This window comes from Eubalaena glacialis, chromosome 2 (assembly GCF_028564815.1).
Source record: "Eubalaena glacialis isolate mEubGla1 chromosome 2, mEubGla1.1.hap2.+ XY, whole genome shotgun sequence".
Lineage (NCBI taxonomy): Eukaryota > Metazoa > Chordata > Mammalia > Artiodactyla > Balaenidae > Eubalaena > Eubalaena glacialis.
Window position 1 is genome coordinate 109,704,347 of NC_083717.1, and position 17,137 is coordinate 109,721,483.

At 42.1% G+C, this 17,137-nt stretch overlaps 2 protein-coding genes across 3 annotated transcripts in view; one reads left to right on the forward strand and one right to left on the reverse strand.

Moving 5' to 3' along the window:
* Positions 1-3,525, reverse strand: part of NUSAP1 (nucleolar and spindle associated protein 1) — a 31,568-nt gene extending 28,043 nt beyond the window's left edge. The window contains exon 1 of the mRNA XM_061182235.1: positions 3,354-3,525. Within this exon, the coding sequence (XP_061038218.1) occupies positions 3,354-3,446 (93 nt within the window). The 5' untranslated portion in view covers positions 3,447-3,525. The remainder of the gene's footprint in view (positions 1-3,353) is intronic.
* Positions 3,526-3,824: 299 nt separating this feature from the next.
* Positions 3,825-17,036, forward strand: OIP5 (Opa interacting protein 5). 2 transcript variants are annotated; one of them, XM_061182236.1, is made up of 5 exons: positions 3,825-4,146; positions 4,376-4,442; positions 8,581-8,703; positions 12,152-12,233; positions 16,899-17,036. In XM_061182236.1, the coding sequence occupies exons 1-5, from the start codon at positions 3,825-3,827 to the stop codon at positions 16,992-16,994; spliced, it is 690 nt and encodes a 229-aa protein (XP_061038219.1). In that variant the 3' UTR covers positions 16,995-17,036. The 2 variants fall into 2 exon arrangements, with proteins under 2 accessions (XP_061038219.1, XP_061038220.1); XM_061182237.1 differs by lacking the exon at positions 8,581-8,703.
* Positions 17,037-17,137: the final 101 nt, after the last annotated feature.

Below are 17,137 nucleotides of genomic sequence, written 5' to 3' on the forward strand. Positions count from 1 at the left end.
AATCACGCCAAATGCTGCTGATGGGCAGGTGAAGATAGATAGAGACAGACCACAAGCTTTGCAAGGTGCAGGGCATAGTGGCCTCAAAAACATCAATTTCAGTAGAAAAGAACAGAGAAATTGGGCAGTAGATAAAAGATGTGGGTCAGGAGAGGGGTTTTGTTTCTTTTTTAAAAGATGGATGACATTAAGATTTGATTGGGCGCATTATGGAAATGAGCCAGCAGAGTGAGAGAAACTGATGCAGCGGAGAGGAATAACTGCAGGAGTGTAGCCCCAGAGGGGGGAATGGGATCTCCAGCACAAACAGCAAGGCTGCCCTTAGGCACAGCCTTTTACCATAACATATAACAGGTGGAAGGCAGAGGATACGGGGACAGGTGGGTCTGGTGATAGAAAGATGAGGTAGTTCTCAGCTTAATTGCATATATGTTTCCATGGCCTATGAGGCAAAGTCATCAAATGATGGAAGGGTGCCAATCTGAGGTGAGAAGATATGAAATAACTGTCCTCAATAATGGGAAAATTAATGACTACCAAGGAAGTATAGGAGAATCAAATAAATCATAAATTAAGTTTATGGTCACATTTAAATTAAGTTCAGTCAAAAAAGTTAGGGGATTTTCTCCAGCCAGGGTCAGCTAGTTAGTACAGGCAAGGATTAAGCACATAGCTTGTTTAATCAGGTGTGGAGTTTTGCCAGGTGAGGGAAGGGAGCTGCAAGAAAGTGGAAATAGTGGTAGTTTTATAATTGAAGCTTGCAAGAGTGAGAAAAAGGCCGTGGCCGTACAATAAATCTTAGTAACTGACTCCTTCATTTTGCCTTACCATTAATAGTGTCTCACTATTATATATAGAATGGATAAACAACAAGGTCCTACCGTATAGCATAGGGAACTATGTTCAGTATCCTGTGATAAACTATAATGGAAAAGAATATGAAAAAGAATATATATATGTATAACTGAGTCACTTTGCTATACAGCAGAAATTAACACAACATTGTAAATCAACTATACTTCAATAAATTTTTTTTTAAAAAAAGAGTAGTGTCTCAAAAGAAAGTTAATATTTTCTCTTCTAAATTTATATTGAATGTTATCATACTGGTGAAATTTATTTAAATCTTATTCTGTTAAGTTTTTTAAATAGTCAAATCTTGATAATTTCTTAGAGCAATTTATTCAATTTTTTTGCCATGCACTTGGAATTTTAAAAAGGCAATTGATTTAACGAGCTCTTAAGCTGTACCAACTGTAAGTAACTTAAAACATTTTAATTATGGAAGATTTCAAATGTGTACAATGAACCCCCATGTATCTATCACCCAGTTTCAACAGTTATCAACATTGTGCTGTTCTTACTTCATCTAGTCCCCCCTCTTTTTCCTGGAGTATTTTATAGCAGATCCCAGGCATCATAACATTTTACCTGTAAATATTTGGCTAAGAGGTAAGGACTTTAAAAAAAAAAAAGAAGCATAACCACAATACCACCATCATATGCAACAAAATTAACAATACCTTAATATAATTTAACACCTAGTCCAAGTTTAATTTTCTCCCATCATCTCAAAGGTGTCTTTTTGTAGTTGGTTATTAGAATGCCTCGTATAGTCAAATTTGTCTGGGAAACAGCACCTCTAACAGATATTTGTTGACACCTACTATGCACCAGATGTTGTATGCTAGGCAAGCAATGAGGTCTGTAGTGACACAAAATACTGTACTACACCACTTATATGAAAACAGGTTATTAAATGGCTACCCCAGATCAGGTTCCTCAAGAGACAATGATAGGTGGGACTTTCAGAAGAAGGTCGAACTTGCAACAGCTCTTCAGAGATCCAAAAGTTGTGGGGCCTTAATGTTAGACAGAGCGCCGAACTCAAGTAGGAAACCTCCATGGTAACTCTTCACAAAGGAGCTACCCTCTAGTGCATTGTTCCAGCGCTGCCAAGAAGCAGTTGTAAATAGTAGTTCTGAATAAGTATCCAACGCCTCCCAAATAGAATGTACTGCACTTAGTGCTGTAAAGACTTCCAAGGTGGATGGATGAGATCCCTGTTCAAGGAACTTAACGTTTAGTAGAGAACGTATCTACACAAATAACCACAGTGCCAGGTGGAAGCCTGCAAGCACTCAGAAAAAGTACTTGAAATTATACTGCCTTAAAGGCGCAGAGGGTTCCTAGGATTACTGGGGTGGTGGACCTGTGGCCAAGGGAATGAAGGTGAGGGGACGAGGTGCCAGGTCAGTGATGACATTTCAGTTGGACTGTGACGAGTAATTGGAAATTATTCATGCAGATAAAGATGAGGGAGAGAGAAGGGGATTTGAGGCCAAAGGATTAAAATTAGCAAAGGCAGAAAGATGGACAAAGGTGCCAAGTGTTCAGGCACCAGTACAGTTTGGATGCTGCCTTGGATAAAAGATTCCAGCCAGATTGCAAAAAAAAATTTAAGGGATTTAAACCAAGGAATTAAGATTTTGTTTATGAAGTACTGAGGAGCCATTAAATACTATAGCCCAGAAATATCTCCAAAGATAGCCCTTTATCATTCAGCCCCAACACGTGCATGGGCCCTGATTACTTTGTTTAAACCACTTAAAAACATTTGTGAGGACTGATTTATGTATTCACTCCGTGTAAATACCACAGCTTGCAGAACAAATCTCCAGGGTATACGTTAATATGATGTGGGAAAATAAAATATATAGAACCCCAATCCCGAATTGAACCCCCGCATTTTCCCCCAAACGTTTTGAAGTCTCAAAGACCTCACCGGTTTTGAATAGAACACTACCACAATAGTGATCAATAGAGGAACGATCCCACTAAATCAGGGCTGAGCTGTAAAAACGTATCCACGGGGGAGGTCCCCTAAAAGTCATCCTTTCTTCCAGGTCCCCCATTTAAGTAGCAGATTTTGGGCGCTGTTACAATTTACAGAAATGTTAGCTGTTTGGAGTTTTCCGAAAGCCAAGGCAATTATTTCCGCGACTGCCTAACAATTAATCGGCATTTAGATGCAGCATTCCTTTAGCTCTCTGGGCCTGCGTTTCCTAACTGATGCCCTGGTAAGTGTAACAGAGTACTTCCAATAAGACGAAACCAAACAAACCCTTTTGGAGTCGGGGTCTTTGTGAGTCCCCAGGAAAGTCAGCCTCAACATAAGGTGAAAACTATGGCTCCCTCTCGGTTTTGCAGAGTTAGTGGGACCCTTCTGTGAACCAAATCTACCGCCCCAGGGCCGGGACAGCAGCCTCAGCCTTCGGAATTCCCGCTCGGTCCCCTCCCACCGCGTCCCGTAGAGGCCGCTCGTCCTACCCCACCCGCCACTTGCCCCGTACCCTCAGGTTAGCCCGGAGGCCCAGACTCTTGGCCAAGTTCTGCAGGTCACTGTACTTGAAGGAGTCCAGCTCCTCAAGGGAGGGGACGGTCATGGCGAACTGCAATCCAGGCGACCACGCAGAGGATCGGCCCTCCACTCCCAAAAGCGCCGTTCAAAACTCTGGCGCCACTCTAAGCGTTGCCCAAACCGAATGTTATAGAGTTTAAATTGAGAAAGCTGCACTTCCATTGGTTAAAAATACCTCAAAGGCGGGGCCTCCTGGTGTTGACCAATAGAAAGGCCGACTTCCCCTCCACCAGACGCACGTTCTTCACCATCCCCCACCAACACGAAGGCGCCAAACGGCGTGTCCAGGCAACGAGTGCGCGGCAGAGCCCCACCCGGCTCACGTTTTCCAATGAGGACCCAGGAACCAAGCTTGGGGCGGGGCCTGGTGCGTCTTTGAAACCGAGGCGCCAGCTGCAGGAAGATGGCGGCTCGGCCGCGGAGGCATCGCTCGCGAATTGCAAAGCAGCCGCGGGGTGACTTTTGTGATGGCGCTAAGAAGGCGATTGATGAACCTTCTCTTACGACTTCCATGGAGTGGGACACGCAGGTGGTGAAAGGGTCTTCGCCACTCGACCCCGCCGGGCTGGGGCCGGAGGAGCCGTCACCCGGCCCGCGGCTGCCATGGTGGCTGCAGCCCGAGAGGTGCGCTGTGTTCCAGTGTGCGCAGTGCCACGCCGTGCTCGCTGACTCTGTGCACCTCGCCTGGGACCTGTCGCGGTCCCTTGGAGCCGTGGTCTTCTCCAGTGAGTGGGCACGGCGTCTGGGAAGCGTTGCCGCTTTCTTACTGGGTGGCTGGGAGCCGGCTGGGAGGAAAGCGGGATGAAAATTTGGAAGGAAATTAACTCCTTTGCCAGGGGTCGGGGGCGAATCACTTTTCATGATTTTTGTGGCCATGATGAGTCTTTCTGGGGGAGAGTTTTTCCCTTTCAATGCCTCACAGGTAGTCATTCTGACCCGTGTTTGTCTTCCTAGGAGTCACAAATAATGTAGTTTTGGAGGCTCCCTTCCTAGTTGGCATTGAAGGTTCGCTCAAAGGCAGGTACGTACTGAGAATTCCAGATCTCTAGTCATTCCCTGACTTAATGAGACTGAGGAGCGTGGAACCGACTTGTACGAGGAGAAAACAGTTTATTCCTATCTTGCACTAGAATAAAAGTCTGTTCCATCCATACAGTGTATTGGAAGGATGCTCCTTTTACTTGATTGAGTCTTGTACGAACTTGATGTATTAATGAAATGGAAAAGATATTTGAGTTTATTTAGGTTTTAAGGTCTTTCTGAGGGCCACATCTCCCTAGTGGGTTGTGCAAGTGAAGTGAGTTTAAGAAAGTTATGTCTAGTAGGGGAAAAAGAAGAAAATTACCTTTAAGTGTATAGTGAGAATCACTTACCATAAACTACAATCCTTTGACATAACTAGGAATTACAAGTTTTCATTTAACCTGGAATTTGTAATAAGTTATGGCAGGACTAATTCTGCTGTAAACCGGGGAAAAACACAGGTGGAAAGTTACTTGAATATTGCCTGGTAAACTTTGCATCTTGACTGTAGTGTGATTTACAAGTGACAACAAAGTACTCAGTGAATTCAGTAGTACAAAGCTACTCAATTTTCAGTGTTGGTTTTAACAGCAAGACAATTCATTCTGACCACAGTTTGGTTCAATTTTAGGGTTAAATAGAGTACGTATAGGAATTCTTAGTTGCTGTACTCAGTAATCAGGAAGAGTTCTGCAGCTCCTCTTTCCTAACTGAAAGACACTCCCTATCCCTGCAGGAGTGTCCTCTTCCCACCCAAAGGAAACAGAGAGGGAAGGAGTGATGGCCTGCTTGGAACTGGTTCATTTGGGGCCAGAGGCAGAAGCTCTCTGAATATCTTCTTAGAGGGAAGCACATCTAGCTAGACCTGTGCTGTCCAGTACTGTAGCCACTAGCCACATGGTGGCTATTGAGCACTTAAAAGGTGGCCATTCTGAATTGAAGTATGCTGTGAGTGCAAAATACACACCAGATTTTGAAAGCTTGGCCCAAAACATTGAATAATTTAAAAGTACTGATTACATGGGTTTTTTTCTTGATTTTTTGGTTTTTGGCCACGATGCACGGCTTGTGGGAATCTTAGTTCCCAGACCAGGGATCGAACCCAGGTCCAGGGCAGTGAAAGTGCCCAGTCTTAACCACTGGACCCTCAGGGAATTCCCTTGATTACGATGTTTTTGAATATTGGGTAGCATAAAATATATTAAAACTAATTTTACCTGTTTCTTTTACTTTTTTTTTTTTAAAGCTAAACTAATAGAAGATGTAAAATTACTTATGTGGCTTGCATTCTTAATAGACAGTACAGATCTAGATGGTTTATAAAACACTGGACAGAAAGTTCCATGTGTTTGGAATAAGGAGAGCCGTGGGACTCAGCAGGAAGAGATTTATTGTCAGAAATTGGCTCACTCGATTATGGAGGATGAGAAGTCCCAAGAGACAAGGTTGATAAGCTGGAGACACAGGAGAGCCAGAGGTTTAGTTCTAGTCCAAGTCCACAGGCCTGAGATCCATGAGCCAAAGGTGTAAGTTCCAGTACAAAAGCCAACAGGCTCCAGACCCAGGAAGAGCTGAACGTTTCAGTTCAAGTTCAAAGGCAGGAAAAAAAGATCAGTGTTGCAACTCACATGAGAGGGTCAGCCTTTTGTTCTATTCAGGTCTTCAACTGATTAGATGAGGGTCACCCACGAAAAGGAGGGCAAACTGCTTTACTCAGTCTACTGATTCAGATATTACTCTCATTCAAAAACATACTCATAAACACATTCAGAATAACATTTGACCAAATAACTGGGCACTGTTTGGCTAAGTCAAGCTGACACATAAATTTAATCATTACGTGTTAACCTGGCATCCACATGCATCTCCTAAACCCATACTTAATCTCCAAATAAAGACAATAACAAGGTCGTAATTCTTCCTAACCTGTTACAGCTATCTTGCATACAACTAAAAATGCACTAAACCCTCCTCCAGAAAAGGAGATAAAGTCCTTAAGTGATACTTACTTTTCTCCTTGATATCTCATAGCTTAAATACTATGATGTAAAATTAATACTTAAATACTATAATGAAAAGTCAGTACATCTTACGTTACATGATAAGGGAAAAGAAAGGGAAGAAAACATAAACACGCATATACATGTAAACCTATTCATAACAAAATGAGGAGATATTCATGACAATTACATTCCTGTAACTGGTCACATGGTCATAGCAGGTATTTATAACGACCCTCTTCCACTACCCATTCTGTATTCCTTTTGCCTTCAGCAGGCACTCAGATGATCATAGTTCTTTACCTGGTGTGATGCAAACCTTCATTCCTGGGCCATTAGCAGACTAATATTCAATGAAATATTTGTTATATGTTACATGCTAAGCATAATTTTGGGATCTCTTTACATTTTGCTCTGTGCCATTTATTTATTTTTTTAAAGACACTTTTAAAATTAATTATTTATTTATTGTCTGCGTTGGGTCTTGGTTGCTGCGCGCGGGCTTTCTCTAGTTGCAACGAGCGGGGCTACTCTTTGTTGCGGCACACGGGCTTCTCGTTGTGGTGGCTTCTCTTTGTTGCGGAGCATGGGCTCTAGGCGTGCGGGCTTCAGTAGTTGTGGCCTGCGGGTTCAATAGTTGTAGCTTGCGGGCTCTAGAGTGCAGGCTCAGTAGCATGGGCTTAGTTGCTCCGCGGCATGTGGGATCTTCCCGGACCAGGGAACGAACTTGTGCCCCTGCATTGGCAGTCAGGTTCTTAACCACTGTGCCACCAGGGAAGTCCCAGCTCTGTGCCATTTATTAGTTTCTACAGACATTTGTCTATAGGTACTGTGGTTTGTCTGATATAATTAATTCCTACTTAGGAATTAATAAAAATGCAACTTTATTTCATGGCTTGCTTTTTGGTAACGTAGTCACAAAAATACAGTACTGCATGTGTGGTGTGGGAATTCATTTACCAGTAAATTTATATTTTGTTGCTTTGTCTTTAGTGTCCATTGACATGAATCTATTCATTTTTAGCCATGCAATTACTATACTTTATTAGTACTCATTTACTGTATATTATGTTTATACAGATAATTTTTTTCCCTTACCAAACCACTCTAAATTGCTTTCAGTACATGAATGATGAAACAGTTAATTTTTTCTTAAATATTTTTTGTAATATTTGGATTTGTCTTATATACCAGCAGATAAGGTAAGTGACTTACCCACATGGTATAACTAGAACTAAAATCCATGTTTCCTGATTCCTCATCCAGTAATCTTTCAAAGGATAAAGGAAAATAAAATAGCTTGCTAGGACAATACGATTTATTTTCTTTCTTTTGCATTTTATCTGGGTAATTTTTTATTTTTTGTTATACCTGCAAAAAAAACAAAACAAAACAAAACCTGATTTGAGTTCTATTAATAAATTGCTTAGTAAGCCCTAATCGATTTGATTATTTTACTTTAACTGGAAATTGGCTTAATGGTAGCTAATTTATATGGTCATGTGTAGTTTTATATGTTTAAATTTTTTTTGTTTTTTTTAAAAAATAAATTTATTTATTTATGGCTGCGTTGGGTCTTCATTGCTGCCCGCGGGCTTCCTCTAGTGGCGGCGAGCGGGGGCTACCCTTCATTGCTATGCACGGGCTTCTCGGTGAGGTGGCTTCTCTTTGTTGCGGAGCACAGGCTGTAGGCACGCGGGCTTCAGTAGTTGTGGCTTATGGGCTCTAGAGCGCAGGCTAAGTAGTTGTGGTGCACGGGCTTAGTTGCTCCGCGGCATGTGGGATCTTCCCGGATCAGGGTTCAAACCTGTGTCCCCTGCATTGGCAGGTGGATTCTTAACCACTGCGCCACCAGGGAAGTCCCTGTTTAAATGTTAATCTGATTTGTTAGCTCTTTTTCTGCTTTCAGATATAAATTACTTCAGTGAAATTACAGTTATATATCATATGATTGCTTTTGTGGCCAGAATCCACAAGGGTATCTATAATCTCTGAGTTAACCTTTCTTGAATGTGACATTTCCTCAGTCTCATTCCTATTATAGCCTATTATTTAGGAATGAGTCCATAACATGAGTTATTTTGTATTTGTTCTCTGATTTTCTTTCTTAACCCATATCCTGTTTTTTCCTCCCAGCACTTACAACCTTTTATTCTGTAGTTCCTGTGAGATTCCCATTGGTTTCCATCTGTATTCTACTCATGCTGCCCTGGCTGCCTTGAGAGGTCACTTCTGCCTTTCCACTGACAAAATGGTGTGGTAAGTAGACTTAGATATTCTTTATCAAATAAATTTTAAAACATCTTCCAGAAAAGGCAGAATGTTTGTACCAGAGAAGATGCTAAAGCCAGGTACTGTTTCTTACAAAAAAGATGGTAATGGGACCAAAACATAGTCTTATAACATTATGATCATTTTAGATGTCTCATAATCATACCATGTGTTAATAATCATACCACGGAATAACTGAGAGGATATTCTTTCATTCCAAGAACTTTTGGAAGGTAAGTTTTTGCAAAATAATGCTGTAGTAGACACCTTTGGGGTTTGTGCCTAGCCCCTGTCTCCCTCCCATAGTGTGGGACTTTGTGGCCATGTTTGTTATCCTGTGTGATACCACTCCCAGGTGATGGGACCAGGAATAGACCTGACCTAAGCTAAGCCAATCAGGCTTTTTACCCTAAGAATTTGAAATAAAGACCCAGAGACACTGGTCATCTGTAGATGGAACTGGTGTGAAGTTGGGAAGTGAAAGCTCTAGGTTTAGGGTAGATATTTTCTATGTCGTGCATGTAAATGCAGAGAAATTTTGTCTACAGAAAAAGAAGAATGAAGCAGATACACAAAGAAAAGTAAAAAATAATGACCATGTGGCCTCATAAAGTCAGAAAAAGTTCCCTATTGGTTGTTCCTTCTCATGAATTTGGATATAAATTCTACTTTTTACTTAAGCTTTTCTGTTATTGCAACAAACTGAAACATCCATCAAAGTCTTTTCTTGGTTATTAGAAACAAAAACAGCCATTGATGACCTAGTTTGTGTCAGGTATTGTACTATGCTTACCTCACTGAGTTCTTTTTTTTTTTTTTTTTCACTTACGGAGTTCTTAATGTAAGAAAACTGGGGCTTGGAGATGTGGAGGAGCTGAGAATTGAGTCCATGTCTTAACTCCAAAGCTTAATTTCCATTCATAAAACAGAAAGTTTCCTTTTCCTCATTTAATGCGCTAGATGGGTGTTTCTAGCTGAGCTATGGATGACAAGAGCAATAAAACTTATAAATAGGGGGGACTTCCCTGGTGGTCCACTGGTTAAGAATCCACCTTCCAGTGCAGGGGGCGCAGGTTTGATCCCTGGTCAGGGAACTAAGATCCCACATGCCATGGGGCAACTAAGCCTGTGTGCCGCAACTACTGAGACCATGCACTCTGGAGTCCAAGCGCCACAACTAGAGAGAAGCCTGCGTGCTGCAACAAAGAGCTCGCGTGTCGCAACTAAGACCCGACACAGCCACATAAATAAATAAATATTAAAAAAAAAAAAACCTTATAAATAGGGGACTTCCCTGGTGGTCCAGTGGTTAAGACTCCACAAAAACAAACAACCTTAAAAATAAAGCCCATCCTTTACCATGAGGTTGTTCAGTGCGCATTAGGTACACTATTTGTTCTTCAATGCCAATTTTCTTTTCTTTTTTTTTTAACATTTATTTATTTATTTGGCTTAACTTGGTCTTAGTTGCAGCACATGCGTGGATGGTTGTGGCGTGCAGGATCTAGTTCCCTGGCCAGGGATCGAACCCCGGGCCCCCTGCATTGGGAGTGTGGAGTCTTAACCGGGGACCACCAGGGAGGTCCCTCAATGCTGATTTTCAACAGGATATATGTACTTGAGATGGATTGATATTTTACTTTCAATTTCTAGTTTATTCTTAAATAATTTCTATTTAGAATTAAGTTTAAAGACACAGGGAAAAGTATCTCTAAATGTGTGCTATTCGTAACCTCGAATCTTTTTTAGAAACAGTTTTAAGTAATCATTCCAGCCAACCTGTAATTGAGTTTTTGCTTAGGGAAATAAGCTTTTAGTAACAAAAATTTTTAATATAAATTTGAAAAGCATTATGAGATTTTTAAGTAATTTCTTAATCAAAATGAGGAGCTGGACTCAAAGGTCAGTATATTCTTTCTGATTAAGTAGAAATTAGGGAACTTCCCTGGTGGCGCAGTGGTTAAGAATCCACCTGCCAATGCGGGCGACATAGGTTTGAGCCCTGGTCCGAGAAGATCCCACATGCCGCAGAGCAACTAAGCCCGCGCACCTAGAGCCTGTGCTCAGCAACAAGAGAAGCCACTGTAATGAGAAGCCCGTGCACCACAATGAAGAGTAGTCCCCGCTCGCCACAACTAGAGAAAGCCCCGCACGCAGCAACGAAGACCCAACTCAGTCAATAAGTAAAATTAAATTTAAAAAAAAAAGGGAAAGTATAGGTAGCATGAGTCTGGGAATATGATAAATCTATGTCTGTGTGTATCAGAATGAATTTGGTTACTAGTTACAGAAAACCAAAGAGTGGCTTTAAAAAGTACAGGGTGGGGCAGTTGGCCACTCCAGGATTGTTCTAGTCGCTCAGCCATGACAGGGCTCTGGGTCAGCATCTCTGGTTCTCTTGGCCTTTTCCTCTTGGATGCTGCAAGTATAAGCATTACATCCATAAATAGTAGCATCCAAAACTGGAAGGAAAAGGATACGGTAAGTGTGGGAACACAGGGAATGGTCTCCTTTTATCTGCAAAAATTTCCTTATCATTGGCAGAACTATGTCACATGGTTGCCTTAAGCTGGGAAAGCAAATATGTGACAGTAGGGAATAAGATTGCCACAGTTGGCCCAGAACAGTTATGATTCATCTTTTAGGACTGGACACACTGCTGCCCTAAACAAAATCTGGGTTCTGTTAGCAACAAAAACTTGAGAAATGGCTGTGGGGTAGGCAACCAACAGTATTTGTCACAATTGTGGTTACTTTTCTTCTAACTGTGCTACACCATCTACTGGTAGAGTATGAGGCATAGACTTATCACAGTTATTCATATGACCCTGGTTTTTTGTCTTTAGTTTGTCCTAGGATAATTTTAAATCATGTATTCTGGGCTGGCAAGGGGTGAGATGAGGCACAGGGTCTCTCTGATGACTTTTTTTTTTTTTTATGTAAAAAATTATATATTTTTTTGCGTTATTTTTGGCTGCGTTGGGTCTTCGTTGCTGCGCGCGGGCTTTCTCTAGTTGCGGCCAGCGGGGGCTTCTCATTGCAATGGCTTCTCTTTGTTGCGGAGCACGGGCTCTAGGTGCACGGGCTTCAGTAGTTGTGGCACGTGGGCTCAGTAGTTGTGGCTCGCAGGCTCTAGAGTGCAGGCTCAGTAGTTGTGGTGCACGGGCTTAGTTGCTCTGAGGCATGTGGGATCTTCCCAGACCAGGGATCGAACCCGTGTCCCCTGCACTGGCAGGCGGATTCTTAACCACTGTGCCACCAGGGAAGTCCCTCTGATGACTTATTGAGAATGTTTTTCCTACAAAATACATTATGAATCTTGAAATGGAAATCAGCAAGAAGGCAATCTTTGCTTGAGAGATATTGCAAGTTTGGTTCCTTGATAATTATAACTGTGGTATGGTACTAATATTTTCTCTCTATATTTTCTATTTAGCTACCTCTTAAAAACAAAAGCCATAGTAAACGCATCTGAGATGGATATTCACAACGTACCTCTACCAGAAAAGGTTGCAGAGGTAAAATTTCATGATGGTTGTGTGTTTCCTTTAATATAGACAATTCCTAATAATCTGTACCCATGAATTTAGGGGCAGTGAAATGGTGAATACGCCAGTAATTCTTTATACCTGGTTTGGCATTCCTTATTGAATTTGTGACACAAAGCAAAATAGTAAAGCCATATTGTCAAGTCTGGTTCAGGAGGAGGTGGAGAGCTGCTGAGCTCCACATTCCTATTCCTCCTCTTTGCTGGGTATGGACACCGTCATCCTTCATAGATCTTTCCTCTTTGCAAGCACCTCATGCTTAGATAGCTTGGAGGAAAAAGAGTGCTGAAACCATCATTAAGAATTCTTACTTAAATGGGCTTCACTAGTGTTTCATGGTTTGGAGTTGAAGAAAGCAACTTTGTTTCGGTAGCTTGCTGGCTCATTCTGAGTGGCAATTTGGCTATAACTTTACTACCATTGGAAGAACAACCTTAGAATTTACTGTTGGTTTTGTTTTTAGCACTGTTAATAGTTTATTCCTCGGTAATTACACATTTAGTAACCAGGGCATTTACTTTTCAAGGTTTAAGTAACTTTTAGGACAGGGGAACAGTGATTTTTTTTTTTCTTTTTTTGCATAATTAACTAAGCTCATGAAACCATGTTCTAAGCCAGGAATTGGCAAACTTTTTCTGTAAAGGACCAGACGACAAATGCCTTAAGCTAGACCATTCAGTCTCTACTGTTCACCTCTGCTATTGTAGTGCAAAAGCAGCCACAGACGGTATATAAACACATGGATATAGCTTTGTAGCAATAAAACATTATTAAAACAAATGGGCAGCAGGCTATCCTGCAGTCCATAGTTTGCCTACCCTTGCTCTGAGCAACTAAGTTGATGAGCAGGGTCAGTAAATTCTGTGGTTAGAAATAATTCGTATGGGAGATAACTTCTAGAATGGTGGCCCGAGGAGCTGCATGGACCCCTCCCCAACAAAACAGCCATAACCGAAGAAAATTATAAAGAAAACAGCCATCTTAAGTCTGTGGAAATTTTCCTCAAGGCTTAAAGCAAATGAAGAGATATTTATTGAAGAAAATCTACTAAACCTTGCTAAGAGCAGTGAAAACCTGTGGCATTTGAGCCACAACCTACTCCCTCCCTCCCTTGCCCCTCCAGCTCAGAGGGAGGGAGGCTCCATCTGGGCAAATGCAGCCAAGAGCACAGGGATCCTTTTCCCCTAGCTCTCAGTTTAGGGCTGTGGTATCTTCCCAGGAGGGGCAGGCTACCAGCATTTCTCATCAGAAGCTCTATTCTAGGCAAGAACAGCCATTTGTAGTGTGCAAGTTCTACCACCGGCACAATAGGCTAAGAGTACTAGGAGCCCAGTCACTTTTGTCCCAGCTTGCTTGTAGGGCAGAGGCTTCATGCTGACAGATGCAAGCAGAGAAGACCAGAAGCTGCTGCCTCTGCCCAGTACCCTGCTGGTAAAGCAGGGGTGTTACTCTGAGAGACACTAAGCCACCCCAGCTTGGGAGCCCATATTAAGAGGTAGATTGTAAAAAAAGAGCTCTGAAGCTTTCCCGAGGGAACTAACTTTATTTGGAACAGGGTGTGGGGATATTCAAGTCTAAGGCTTCTACCCAAAACAACGGAGATTTTGGTGGTGAGCAGTTAAGAGGAAGCTGATAGTCCATGTGAACAATAAGCTAAACCATGGACAAGTTAGAAATTTATAAGAGAAAATCAGGGAAACAGACAGCTAAAATAAGAGCCCTCCTGGGGTTGGAACAAAAGAAGACTGGCCTTAAAGACTACCCCTGTATAAATGGGTCTCATTTTTTTTTTATTTTTTTATTTTTGGCTGTGTTGGGTCTTTGTTTCTGTGTGAGGGCTTTCTCCAGTTGCGGCAAGTGGGGGCCACTCATCACGGTGTGCGGGCCTCTCACTATCACAGCCTCTCTTGTTGCAGAGCACAGGCTCAGACGAGCAGGCTCAGTAGTTGTGGCTCACGGGCCTAGTTGCTCCGCGGCATGTGGGATCTTCCCAGACCAGGGCTCGAACCCGTGTCCCCTGCATTGGCAGGCAGATTCTCAACCACTGCGCCACCAGGGAAGCCCTGGGTCTGATTTTAATTGGATTAGACTGTGGAGCAATTTATGTCCCAGGGCACTGTCAAAATAGAGCAGTCAGCCAGAAATTAGTGAAGGCTAATAGCTGGGTGTGATATCAACAAAGGCATCCAGTTTACACAGAGCTCAGGGAAAGAGAGTCAAAGAAGGCCCTGCTAAATCCACTGTCATCCCAGGGTGACTGCACATGCCCAAGGCCGTGTCCTCCAAGGAGTGACATCAGAGGCTGCACACTGTGAGGGAAATAGACATCAATGAAATAGTCAAGCCAACTACTAAACAGATAAGCAAAAAATAACCACTACAAGCCAGGACGTGGGGTGGAGGTAGGGGGGTGTTTAATATCCCAAGTTGCTTTAATATGTTATCTAAAATGTCTGGTTTTCAATAAAAATTAGGAGACATGCAAAGAAAAGTATGACCCATACACAGGATAAAATACAGGCATCAGAAACTGTTTGAAAAGGCCCAGATGTTGGGACTTAGCAGACACAGCCTTCAAAGCAGCAATTAAAAGTATGTGCAAAAGGGGCTTCCCTATTGGTGCAGTGGTTAAGAATCTGCCTGCCAATGCAGGGGACATGGGTTCGAGCCCTGGTCCGGGAAGATCCCACATGCTACGGAGCAACTAAGCCCGTGTGCCACAACTATTGAGCCTGTGCTCTAGAGCCCAGGAGCCACGACTACTGAAGCCCACACGCCTAGAGCCCGTGCTCCACAACAAGAGAAGCCACCGCAATGAGAAGCCCGCGCACCGCAACGAAGAGTAGCCCCCACTCGCCACAACTAGAAAAAGCCTGTGCACAGCAACAAAGACCCAACGCGGCCAAAGATTAAAAAAAAATAATAAATTTTTTTAAAAAGGGCTTAAAAAACAAACAAACAACACCTAAATGGAAATCCTGGAGTTGAAATACAATCAACAAGAGAACAAACGTATGGACACCAAGGGGGGAAAGTGGCAGAGGGGTGGTGGTGGTGGTGTGATGAATTGGGAGATTGGGATTGACATGTATACACTGATGTGTATAAAATTAATGACTAATAAGGACCTGCTGTATAAAAAAAAAAAATTAAAAAAAAAAAGTACAATCAACAACTGAAATGAAAAATTCACCAGAGGCTCAACAGCAGATTTGAACTGGGCAAAGAATCAGCGAACTTGGAGATAGATTGATGAGATTTGCAATCTGAAGAAGAGCCTAAGAGACCTGTTGGACACCATCAAGCACACCTAAATATGCTTTGGTAATGGGAGTACAAAAGGGAGAGGAGGGGGTTTCCCTGGTGGCGCAGTGGTTGAGAATCTGCCTGCCAATGCAGGGGACACGGGTTCGAGCCCTGGTCAGGGAAGATCCCATATGCCGCGGAGCAACTAAGCCCGTGAGCCACAATTACTGAGCCTGCGCGTCTGGAGCCTGTGCTCCGCAACAAGAGAGGCCGCGATAATGAGAGGCCCGCGCACCGCGATGAAGAGTGGCCCCCACTTTCCGCAACTAGAGAAAGCCCTCGCACAGAAACGAAGACCCAACACAGCCATAAATAATAAATAAATAAATTAAAAAAAAAAAAAAAAAAGGGAGAGGAAAAAGAAAGTAGAAAAAATGTTCAAGGAAATAATGGTTGAAAACTTCCCAAATCTGATAAAAGACAATCTACATGTCTATAACCTCAACAAGCACAGGTAGGATAAATGCAGAGAGAACTATACCCCAATACACAGTAAAAATGTTGAACGCTAAAGACTGAAGAAAAATCTTGAAAGTAACAAAAATGATTCGTTGTGTCCAAGAGCACCCAAATAAGATTAATGGGCTCTAGAGTGACCTGTTTAAGCAAAATTTCCTGATGAATTTTGTGTATTCTTGTATCTTGGATCATAAAGAGTAGATTTTGTGCTATGCAAATTATGTTAGAAATATCTTTTTTTTCTTTTTTACTTCAACAGAAGACTTATCCATGATAACTTTGTGAGTCTGAGTACAGGTTGTATGATGAGTAACACCACTAAGTTTGGTTCTAGGTATAGCTATTCTAAGCTGAAAAAACTATTGAAAATTAGCTACCACAAACATCTGTTCTAAATCTGACAACCAGAGCTACTTTTGAAGGTGATTAGCAGAATGTTAAAGACAGACATTTGTTACTGTGAACAAAGAAATAGAAAAAAAAAATTCTTGCCACTGGAAAAAAAGGGAAAGACTGATTAATGCTTCTGTTTCCACAAGCTTTCTTATCCCCCTTTATTCTTGTCTTCCTCCCTAGGTTTTTTGGAGTTATCACCAAACTGGTGATAAGGGCTAGGAAGGATGGAGACTAGAAGCAGTGATGCTCAGCAGTGGCTGGTCTTTTTCCACATGAAACTTTATATCTGTCACCTTATTGTGCTCTAGGTTTGTTGTATAAAGTTCTTTCAGAAATAGAACAGATGTCCTTTTGAAATGTGTTGCAGTATTGCCAGCTCCCAATCACTAGCTTAAGTCTGAAGTGGCTTCTAGAACCAGCAGATTGAGAGTTAAATTTAAGATTCCCTGATAATCTATGTATTTCTCTTCCCAGCTGAAAGAGAAGATAATGTTAACGCATACTCGCTTAAATTCACTCATGAAGATTCTGAAGGAAGTGACTCCTGACCAGTCCAAGCCAACAAACTGATCCAGAATCAAAGCTTGAGAATCATGTTCAGGCCTTATTGCTGTCTTCAACAACAGGTGCTGTTTGATCACTTTTCAAGAAAGATCAGTTTCAAGGATGGATGGGAAATGTGGTTTATTCTGTTTACCTGTAGACTGATTTTC